Source organism: Pelecanus crispus, chromosome 11, assembly GCF_030463565.1.
Source record: "Pelecanus crispus isolate bPelCri1 chromosome 11, bPelCri1.pri, whole genome shotgun sequence".
Taxonomy (NCBI): domain Eukaryota; kingdom Metazoa; phylum Chordata; class Aves; order Pelecaniformes; family Pelecanidae; genus Pelecanus; species Pelecanus crispus.
In genome coordinates this window covers 7084935-7096938 of record NC_134653.1, presented here as the reverse complement: position 1 = coordinate 7096938, position 12004 = coordinate 7084935, and the positions used below count along the sequence as shown (strand labels likewise).

The following is a 12004-nucleotide window of genomic DNA, read 5'->3' as shown; positions in this document are numbered from 1 at the left end:
TAGCTATTACATGTCCTCTACTTCAGACGCAAAGTCTGAAATCACATCCCTTCTGGGCAGTTCAGAGCCGACGTTATGAAGAAGTTTATGGGCTGCAACCCCCAGGGGCACATGGGCTTTACCATTATTAACAACCTTTGATCTCCGTTTGACATCAAGAAAGCGAAAGTCTCCCGTAACGATACTATTTGTCTCACTAGTAGCACGGAGATCTCAAACCCTATCCAAATCTGAATCTGGAGGTTTCTAATAGGATTCAGAGAAACGTTTTTATTTCCCCGTGTCAGCAGAGTGTTTGGAGGGTCGTAGTACTGCTAATCAAAGACCTTGAGGTCTCAGGGGGAGGAGGAGGTTATAGAGGAATGCCAAGCACCTTTTCCCATGTATATGTTCCTGCACACACATGCATGGGTTTGTAATTTGAAACTCTCTTTACTTCTGGACAGGCTTTGCAAACTGCTTAGACCACATTCTCTGAGGTGTTTAAAGAGGGTGGAGTATGCAGTATTTATTTAGGTACTCTACAAACCTCAATAAGAATCGAGTGCTTGTAGCAATCGCAGAGAGCAAACAGAAAGCCAGCTGGCAGAAACTGAACAGTGCCACTGCATTTTTATTGCTTCTAACCCCTCAAAAACCAGATTATTACTAAAAAAATGTCTTTTTTAATTCCAGTTATTTCTGATCCTGCATTAATTTGTCTGCTATGTGCAGCAGCGTTATTAGCTGTACTCTATTTTTCAACTGGCTATAAAAATTCAGCTTTCAAATTTCCTCCTGGTCCAACTCCTCTTCCGATCATTGGTAACCTGCACTTGGTGGATCTTAGAAGGCAAGATAAATCACTAATGAAGGTAGGAAAAAAAACCCCAAACCCAGACCCTCATGCATTTTAAAGCTGCCTGGGATATATCAGTGAGAACTTTTTGTCTTTTTTTAATTCTAACTAAATTGTAAAGGTGTGAAAATTGCTTTATAATATTTTTCTGGGCTGCTTCTCGCCAATGTCTGTGTTGATGCGATGTCATTTATGAGCTATCAACTATTAAAAAAAGACCTCTGGGTAATATGGGATTTCTTCATGTAATTGTGATGATATACATGAAGTAGATAATGCTTGTGGGATTTGAAATATTAATTTGACAGCTCGGACACCCAGAAATCTTTTAAAGCATTAGGACATAACTAACAGGGAATGAAATTGCTTCCCTCCCCTCTGCCCGGGAGAACTGGCATTCCACGATGCAGTGACCCCAAAACTGCTTTGGGGAGGGCCAAATCCAGATGCCCCACTGCAAACTCCACTTCCCTCTTGATGAATTGGATATGCATTAAAATCTTGATGAATTGGATATGCATTAAAATCTAGACGGCAGGACAAGAGAGGGATGGAAAAGTCGCGCCAAGGAACCAGAATGAATAGCCTGCAAGCTCTTCTATCAACCTGTAATTAAGACAACTTACCCCACCTACGGTGGTAAACTGTGCATCGGTGCAAGCCGAGGCTGGCACAGGCTGCCGAGTGCGCCCTCCTCGCCGTAGCAGACAGCACCCTCGGGGATCAACCTGCGCCAGGGTCAGGGAGGGAGTGAGCAAACAGACAGCGGCGGTTCACGACCAGGCGTCGACACAGCTCCCGTAGCGCTGGTGATCAGCAAACACTGGTGGTTCTCTGGGAGCAGCCAAGCGGTGGGTTAGCGCTGCCATGGGGTGAGGCTCCCAGCACCTGGCATTGTTATGGGCAGTGTCAGGGTTGGGGTCAGTTTACCCAGCGGGGCTGGGCAGACGTTGCTGCAGTCTCTGAACGGCGGTTTGGAATTACCTCCGCATGCTTTCATCACCTGCTGGGTTATATTTGGTATTCTCTATGTTTGCCTTTACTTTGGGATTACTCCAGAGGGGTTATCCCTCCATCTCACCCCACAGAGAGCAAAAAATGGTGATTGCATTGAGCAGCAGGCAGCTGTGTTTGTTGGCTGGGCACCCGGATGGGGTGTTTGCAGGGCACGGGGGGATGCCCCCCTCTCCTCTGCAAAAGCTGCCGGTGGACCCGGCATTGCTGGGGCTGCACACATACACTGTGTGTTTGCTTAGGCAGCAGATTTGGACTGTTGCTTCCCATCACCTTGCTCCAGCCCAGCCCACACTCTTATCGGCTGTCCCCGAGTGCTGTTTCCAAGCTGCTGAGGAGCAAGATGCAGCCGCAGCGGCAGGGCGGAGGTAGGCAGGAGTATTCAGCCTCCCACGGTCCCCAGTGCAGCGCCGAGGAGATACACGGGCAGGGGTTGGGCACCCTTGTAAAATGCAGGCATATGCAGCAGGCGCACACACAATTGTCCTTACGGAGCACGGATTCCCCTGTCAGCCTGCCTCGCTCTGTGCAGATCCCTTTCCTTGGCAAAGAGGAGCGGGCATCTGCGCAGAGCACAGCAGCTCCGGGGACACACAGAGGACATGCCAGCAGGACCACATGCTCCTGGAGGGATTTTTCAGCCTCCTGAGGCACTGTGTTGTCTTTGTAAGCTGCCACCAAGGCACAGCTTTGGTGGGGAGCTGCGGAGAATTTATCCTGGGGTACATGGCAGTGAAAGAGTCCCCCTGTGTCCTGGCAAAGATACCTCCAGAGCCTTCTCATTGCAAAATGAGCATTCCTTTATGTACAAGCATGGGGACAGCCAGCAGTTCGGGCAGCTTTCTGCTCCTGCTGTGGGTTTCCCTGCTGTGCCCGGCTGAGCTCTAGGTACCAAAGCCAGGTCCGAGCAGAGGGGCACAGATTTGCAATTTGTGGTCATCCAGGGCAAACTAAATGCCTGGCATGGGAAAAACAGCTCTTCTGATCTAGTAGTAGGGATGTGCTTTGGTACAAGAGGAGCATCGTACCAAAGCTTTCCTGTGAGACAGCATCATTATTTGCACTGAAACGTCTTCTCTCTTTTCGTCTTTCTCTGGTTTGCCAACTTGTGTTGCCGTTTGAGGTCCGGTCTTTAACTCTAGGTGGGGTTGTTTTGTTTTTCATTTACTTTCTCCTTAGCAGAAAAACCAGATTAGTAATGCGCTGATGGGGGTGGGGGTTCTTTCATGGCAAGAAGCCTAAAATCCATACGGATGCCAGCCAGGCATCTGTACAAAATGCCTCGTGTTTGATCGTGATGAGCTCTGGCGCACAGCCACAGTTCTGCAGGTAGCGGCTCCGCAGCCGTTCCCAGCAGGGCACCAGGACGTAATATGTCCTTTCAGAAAGCAAGGGGTGCTTGCCCTGTGCACACTCCCTCTCTTCCTGACCATCACAGCTCGCCTCTTTTTCAGCTTGCGGAAAAATACGGCCCCATCTTCACCCTCCACTTTGGGTTCCAGAAAGTTGTGGTCCTGACCGGGTACGAAGTTGTGCGGGAGGCGCTTGTGAACTACACAGAGGAGTTTGTAGACAGACCATCCATCCCAATATTTGACCAAATTCAGAATGGAAACGGTACTAGAGAAATGAGCGGGGGTGGGCGGGAGGGATGACACCATCGCTTAGTGACAGCCTAACTGCTTCCCCGGAGCCCGGCTTTTAAACATCCCCCTTGGACCCTTCTGAAGCCAAGCCGACAGAAAACATTTGGCTTTCCTCGCTTTCATGCAATGCCTCCTGGCTTTTCACTACCATCATTTTTGCTAATGCACCTGTAGCCGATGCATATCCTAAACATTGGAGGGTGAGGAGTGGGATTTTTAAAGGCACTGTGGTTATTCTGGGGTTAATTTCTGTAAGACATCAATGAAAGCGGCTCTCCTCCACCACCACCACATTTACAAACCTTCCCCACAGTTTCAGGGGACTTTGGACTAACTGGTTTGGCTGTTCGGAGCTGTAGGGTTTTTTCCTTTCTCCCACTGCCAGGTGCCACAATTTTTGACATCATCAGCCCCCCACCCCGTGCCTTGCCTCCCCACAAAAGCTCTTGGGTGGACCATGTGAAACAGGTTCAGGCAGAAGCAATAGGCTGAGGCTGGAAATTTGCCCCCACAAACCACCTCATGGTTTCTCCAGGGCAACTGAGTATTTCAGAGGACTTTTTGCCTTGTTTTTCCATCCTCTGCTTCAGCTAGGCTTTAGCTTTGAGCATCCAAAAGGCAGCTTTACATGCTGCAGGTCACAGGCTGAAGTTGGGATTACAATTAGAAATTAAATTACCTAGCCATAATACCAATAGATTAATTTATCGCTACATAAGGAAAAGTAGTATTTTCTTCAGAAAATGCTAATTTGTTGACTCCAAAACTGTTTGTAGAAAATGAATTATCCAGATGAAAGTGCCTGAATTAAAGAAAAATTAAAAATATAGTTTAGAAATTTGCTTTGACATTTTTAGAGAAAGAAGCTTTACTTTCCAAATTAAAACAGCACAGCTCTAAAATAGTGTTTATTCTGTAAAAAGCAAACACATTTAAAAGCCTTGCAGCCAAGAAGAAGATGTGAAGTGCTGGAATCCAGTTTTTCAACTAACACAATCTGAGATAGTCTTTGGATTATTGACGTAATTTTTTCTTTTGCTATTTCTAACACTCTGACGGGATGAAATACCCATCCCTGCTTGGTGGTGTTAGTGATCATCAAGGCAGGAGCTCAGTGACCTCTACAAAATGATAGCATTTTTGCCACTGCTGAAAAGACAGCGTTGCTGGGAATCTCCATAAAACAGTTCAGCACTGGCCAGGGTTGAGGAGACTGAATTATCCCATCTCACATAGATAAAATATCTTTATGACTGGAATAGGACAAAGGGAGAAGCTTCAAAGATACAAGGCTGTTGCTTGAGGCCCTAGACTTGCAACCAAACAGGGTCAGAAAGATTGTGTGATTGACTTAGACTACCATCTCTCCCCAGCTCTACAGCCAACCAGTACTGGTCTGACAGCCATATCTGCTTATCATGCACTCAGGAGAGGGCTGGGGCAGACTGGGTTGGGTGGGAACTTGTTTTTCCCAAACTACAGGCTCAGTGAGACTGGGAGAATGGAGCTGAGAGCATACAGGGATGGGGCACACAGAAATGGGAGAACCTTAGTCCCCACATCCATGGGAAACTGGGCAGCAGAAACACTTGTGGAGATCCCTCTTCATCCAGTCCCCTATTTTGTTTTGTGCGGTGGGGCTGCTCTGTGCATGAGCCCAGCAGTGACGTCTCATGGCCTCCCCAGGTTTATTCTTCTCTATTGGGGAGCTGTGGAGAACAACTCGGAGGTTCACTGTATCCAGCATGCGCAACCTCGGCATGGGGAAAAAAATGATAGAAGGGAGAATTTTCGAGGAGCTTCACTTCCTTATTGAGATGATCAAATCCTTCAAAGGTGAGCTGGAGACAGTCACCGTGCTGTACAGCCTCATATGCATCACTGCTGCCGCAACATCTCAGTAATGTTTCCATCCTCCTCCTGTTGCAGGGGAACCTTTTAGCCTGACGTCCTTCAACTGTGCTCCAATCAACATCACCTTCATCATGCTGTTTGGGGACAGGTTTGACTATAAGGACCCAACATTTCTCACTCTCTTAAGACTCATAGATGAAGTTATGATACTTCTGGGATCTCCGTATTTGAATGTAAGTAACATGTCCCACAGATTAACATTTTTTACACTGGCACATCACATTTGTGAGCCACGCAAACCGTAGAATTTAGTTCATCAGTCTTCAAATACTCAGAAGCAGCCATTACACCTAAAATGTGACAGTTCTGCTGTCATACCACCTTGGTCACTACAAGTGTGCAGCCAGATTCCCCTTTGCTACTCTCCTTTTGCACCATCCCGTACATCTGTGTGGAGCTAAAATGAGAACTGAACTATAGCTGGTTTAGCTCCACAGATTTTTTGTTTGGCTTCTTCAACATAACTGCACCATCTAGGCTTTCTTTGCCTTTGCTGCATTTTCTAAAAAGGCACATTCAGTGTTGATGTCCAGGTGAGAGAGATTAAACAGACTGCATTAAAAATGCTTCCTTGGAGAGTACCAGGAAAACTCTGCTTATCTTCAAACTACCATACCCCGTCCTTCATAGCTGATGTTGGAAAAAACTAACCAGTCTCACACTGATCTAAACTGACCAGTGGCGTGGCATACTGGAGCCCCAACTCTGTTGAGAGGCTGACCAGGCGGTTACTGATAAAGGATCTGTTCCCACAGAGCAGCATAAATGCTTAAAACTAGGTAGTACTAAATAAAGGCTCAGAGGTTGCAAAGCCCTCCCTTATGAAAATCTGCCTGGGAAGTCCCTGGGATGCTAAGATACTCCTACCACAAGACAAAACTCAACTGATATGTCATGCCTTAGGAAGAAGCTGTTTCAGCATGCTGATATTTCTGCAGACTTAATGCTTCTCTTTTTTTAATTCCTCATTAGTATTTCAATTTCTACCCATTCCTTGGATTTCTTTTCAAAACCCACAAGATTATGCTTGGGAAAATAGAAGACGTGCGCGTCATTTTAAGGCAATACATGAAGGCAAGCAGGGAGGATATCAATGAGAACAGCGTGAGGAGCTACATTGATGCGCTGATATTCAAGCAACAAGAGGTACTTGACTGCTTAGGTCTGTTGACTGTTCGCAATGTCTCCTTTGCATTTTCTAGCTAGAACAGTTGCTGAGTCTTGATTTCAGTCATGTCATGTAAACCTATTGAAATCCATGCTGTTATTCTAGTGGTATTGAAATCAGACACCAGTCTCCTACAGGTGGTGTAATTTACTGCAGGGATTTCTCTATAAAAATTAAGATATGAAAGCCACTGTCTCAGTCCACTCCTGAAATAGCAGCGCTAATAATGTGAGATCAACTCCTTGTTCCTAATAGAAAATGCATGAATTCACATGCAAGCTGAATCCGCCTTTCTTTTTACAACAACAAATCAATTAATCATCGATACTGTTGCTCCAAGATGAATGATACACTTGAAGTACTTGAATGATAAATCATCAATACAAGCCCTAGCCCTGCCCTGCATCTTACTTTAGTAGACACTCTGCAGTTGCACGCATCTGTTGATTTCATTCAACACAAAATATTTGGGCTCCAAGTTTTTTCTTCTTTCCAACTGGATTTGGGCCAGCCTTAGGCACTAAGTATTGTACCCAGCTATGTGGAGGAAGAGTCAGTACAGCCCTAAAGCCCAGCAGAAATGGCCTGAAAGGCCATTTTGAACATTGTTGACGATTCAGACCTGCCCTTGGGCAGGAGAAGTCCCTCGGAGCTAGGATTAGCTGAGTCTCCTTCTGTACAGAGACCAGGCAAGAAAGGAGAGGCGGTGGGGTAGCCCTGTATGGTAGGGAGTGTTTTGACTGTCTAGAGCTTGACAATGGTGATGATAGAGTTGAGTGTTTGTGGGTAAGAATCAGGGGGAAGGCCAACAAGGCAGATATCATGGTGGGAGTGTGTTATAGACCACCCAACCAGGATGAAGAGGCAGACAAAATATGCCATAAGCAGCTGGGAGAAGTCTCACAATTGCTAGCCCTTGTTCTCATGGGGGACCTCAACTTACCAGATGTCTGCTGGAAATACAATACAGCAGAGAGGAAACAGTCTAGGAGGTTTGCGGAGTGTGTGGAAAATAACTTCTTGACACAAGTGGTGAGTGAGACAACTAAGGAAGGCACCCCGCTGGATCTGTTATTTGCCAACAGAGAAGGACTTGTGGGTGATGTGATGGTTGGAGGCCATCTTGGGCATAGCAAACACAAAATAATAGAGTTTTCAATTCTTGGAGAAGTTCTTTGGTTGACTGCCAGCTGAACGTGAGCCAGCAGTGTGCCCAGGTGGCCAAGAAGGCCAACAGCATCCTGGCCTGTATCAGGAATAGTGTGGCCAGCAGGAGCAGGGAAGTGATTGTCCCCTGTACTCGGCACTGGTGAGGCTGCAACGTGAATATTGTGTCCAGTTTTGGGCCCCTCACTACAAGAAAGACATTGAGTTGCTGGAGCGTGTTCAGAGAAGGGCAACGAAGCTGGTGAAGGGTCTGAAGCACAGGGCTGGTGGGGAGCAGCTGAGGGAGCTGGGGGTGTTTAGCCTGGAGAAGAGGAGGCTGAGGGGAGACCTTATCACTCTCTACAACTACCTGGAAGGAGGTTGTATCAAGGTGGGTGTTGGTCTCTTCTCCCAAGTAATGAGCAATAGGACAAGAGGAAATGGCCTCAAGTTGCACCAGGGGAGATTTAGATTGGATATTAGGAAAAATTTCTTCATGGAAAGGGTAGTGAAGCATAGGAACAGGCTGCCCAGGGATGTGGTTGAGTCCCCATCCCTGGAGGTATTTAAAAGATGTGTAGACATGGTGCTTAGGGACATGGTTTAGTGGTGGACTTGGCAGTGTTAGGTTAATGGTTGGACTCGATGATCTTAAAGGTCCTTTCCAACCTAAATGATTCTATGATTCTTTCCAAACCTATGAGGCTGAATCTGTGAACAGCATCTGGCCTGGGCTTCAGCCTGCTTCTGGGTAGAGGTGGATGCTGAACCAAAACTCCACTCCAAACCTTCCATCTTTGGTGAATGCTGTACATTCAAGATCAGGTCTATTTTATCACCCAGTTCACAAACACAAGATCATAATTAACAGTGTCATAGGCTATGCAGTATTTCTCAAGCTTGCTGAAAACTAAGACTGATGGTTTTAAGACCTTTCTTACCACTTGTGTTTTTCAAGGAGAAAAACAAGAAAGACAGTCCCTTCCATGATGACAACTTAATAGCATCCATACTCGACCTGGTCATGGCAGGAACAGAGACTATAGCCACAACGCTCCAGTGGGCCATTCTGCTGATGATGAAATACCCAGAGATTCAAAGTGAGCTCCTTTCACCTACGCTCCATCCGTGGCGTGGCAGATATGGGGAGGGGAGAGGCCTGGCCTCAGAGCCACAGGAGCTCTTTTGTCTTAAGAGCTGAATCCCATCTGTTTATTATTATGAACTAGTGAAGTAATTAGATGCTGATCAAAGTCACAACCAAATAGCCCCTGTGCCTTGCTGGGAGAGAGGATGAGTGGAGATTGAAGTATGGTGCTGGGGAAACAACCCATCCACATGCCTGAACTAGAAATAGACCGGGGAAACCCAGGATGGCATTTTAAGAATCGTCTCCCTCCAAACCCTGGAAAAATATGTTTTTCCCAAAACTGAGCTGGGAATTGGCTTCCTTGCTGGAATCCAGCTGTGTTTGTTCCTTCCAGAAAAGGTGCAGGAGGAGATTGGGAGAACTGTCAAAGCTGGAAGCTGGGCCACATATGAGGATCGGAAGAACATGCCATTTACAAATGCGGTGCTACACGAAGTGCAGAGGTTTATCACCCTCCTGCCCCACGTTCCCCGCTGCACTGCTGTTGACACCCACTTTAGGGGCTACTTCCTTCCCAAGGTAGGTAACTACTCCAGCCCAGGAACACACTACCTCATTTTGGCAGTGCCATTAAAGACTGGTTTCTTTAGAGGGAATTATAGGACTGAAGCCCAAAGTAAGCATCCAAAATCACCCCTAGAAGAGTTTCTTCCTCTCCAGTGACTATGTTGAGTCCAGAGAGACTGGTATTGTAGGACTCAGTTCAGTCCCTCTCATGCTCAGAGCTTCCTCACTGCACCCTGGTTTACATCCTTGATGCCATCTGCACAGTGAACTATCTGCCAGGGAATTTACAGGATCTGACCCTCTGCTTGAGGTTTTCACAGCACCACGTGGGGTTTGGCTTCAATCCTTGGCACTGCTGGGAAAAATCTCACTGACTTCTCTCTCTACTGGCTGATGAGACAAAAACGTCAGGGTCTCCACCTACCCCAGGTGGAGCAAATCTCCTGGGACACCAAAGTCTGTGTCACAAAATGAACCAAACCAGAGCACTTCTGCGATCTTTTGTGCCTTCATGCACTTTTCTTCCAGGGTATAATTGTAATCCCATCGCTTACCTCAGTGCTGCTGGATAAGACGCAATGGGAGACACCACATCAGTTCAACCCCAACCACTTCCTTGACGCTGAAGGGAATTTTGTAAAGAGAGAGGCTTTCCTGCCCTTCTCCACAGGTAACTAAAGGGCTGATCTGCACAGAGCTGAGGCTATGGCAGGACCATTTTATTATAATATACACTAATGGGGTCTTCATGGCTAAGTACTGCCTTTAACTTGGTCAACATGCAACCAGGCAACTGGATGGAATCAATTATTCTGTATCCAGGCAAATGGCTGCTCTCAGAGCACACCTCTCCCACCACTGAAGGGATTGGTTCCCAAAAGTTCAACAGGAGAGAAGACAAAGAGATGTATTGTATGCAAAAGAAGGTGGAAAAATGCCTCAAAGCTGTCAGGAGTAGGTGGATACCAGACAGGACTGGTGGGGCTGCCAGCATAGCTATGCACAGGGTTTTGTGAGCCATCCTGGAAGTGAGGATACAATCCAGGGACCCTCAAGTCCTGTGTTGAGGCAACTCCCACATGTCAATGGGTCTTGACAAGGCCTCATCTATTGCCCACCAGGACCAAGGAAGAAAGTCCCAATAAACCAGCCAGCAGAGACCCAATATAGGACAGACTACACCAAACCATATTACTCTCTCTGTGAAATCTTAAATCTAAGGCCCTGGATTGTTCCCCAAAATCACCTTGGACAGTGATCCTTCCAGTGGTGCTTCTAAGAGCTCCCAAGGATTACCAGCAAGACCTGTTCTTTTAGAGGAAGAAGCACAGCCCCGTAGTTAGGGGAGGTGATAGAGCACTTGGCATCCTGACACTACTTCCATCTGTCATTTTGGTCAAATCACAAACTTTTTCTTTTATTTTTTTAATCTCAATTTCACCTGCAAAATATGATTAACATTCTTTCCCTGGAGGATCATAAAACCAACTCCTTGGGACTTAAACTGAGCTAATGGTAGGAACAGTTGTTAGATATCAGAAACTCTCCTCTGAGACATCCTAAAAGAAGAAATATCACTTACGCTTTGCCTTCCCGACAGACATAAATGCTTCCAAAGGTTGCTCATTTCCAGAAATGCCTGCCCCCAGCCCATTCCCTCCATGGCTGCAGCAGCGTTCATTATGAGAGGGCACAGCTGGATGGAGCAGTCTTGGTGGGTGTTTAACAAATCCCAACACTGCAGGAGCCCCTAAGTACTATAAGGGGAGATTTCCTGCAGAATCCTGCAAATCCTCCTGTGCAACCTTACACTTTCCAGCTGTTCCTCTGAAAGGATGGCTTGAAGGAATTCCACAACGTGCTCCAACCACAGCCCCTCAGCAGTGACTTCTGATGTTAGGAAGCCAGTTCTTGCTGTTTACCAAGTGCTTCACCCCCACAGGGACCATCATGCAAGGGCTGGGAATCTAACACAAAGAGGGGGTAGGAAAGGAGAAACACAGTCTTTTGTAAATGTGGGATGTTAGGATAAATTCCACAGGAAAAGTGAGTTTCAAACCATTCCGCTTTGGGAGGAGGTTGCATTTTTCTACCAGGCTGCTTTTTAAAGAGAAGGGGTTAAAGACGCTGAGAGGGTTGGAAGAGCTAAGGAGAGGAGAGGGTATATCATAAATGCATAATAACCCTGTAACATGGCTGTGACTTGCTGCTGCAGGTAGCTGTGGGATAAAAGAGACCAGGCAGTCACACCGTAGCAGTGTGACTGGGACAGCTACCTTTAGCAACATGGGCTCCTCTGCTCCGAAACGCTCTGATGCAGTTCAAGGTTTCACTCCTGCTTCCATTGCAATGTCTCAGATGCTAATGTGTCCATGGAAAATATTCTAGTCTGATTTTTCCATCAAGTAAACACACTGCTTTCATCTGCAGGGCGAAGGAACTGCATTGGAGAAAGCCTCGCCAAGATGGAACTGTTTGTCTTCTTCGTAGGGTTGCTGCAGACGTTTACTTTTCAACCCCAGCCAGGAGTTTCAGAGTCTGACTTGGACCTTACCGTCCCCCAGACAACTTTCACATTAAGGCCTCAGCCTCAGGCAACCTGTGCTGTCCTGCGTGAATAA

At 46.8% G+C, this 12004-nt stretch overlaps 1 protein-coding gene across 1 annotated transcript; it reads left to right on the top strand.

Annotated features, from left to right (window-relative positions):
* The first annotated feature begins 656 nt into the window (after positions 1-656).
* LOC104031089 (cytochrome P450 2W1) lies at positions 657-12004 on the top strand. The gene is made up of 9 exons (XM_009482977.2): positions 657-854; positions 3307-3469; positions 5185-5334; positions 5428-5585; positions 6385-6558; positions 8685-8826; positions 9211-9395; positions 9912-10053; positions 11814-12004. Exons 1-9 carry the CDS (start codon positions 657-659, stop codon positions 12002-12004), a joined length of 1503 nt encoding a protein of 500 aa, XP_009481252.2.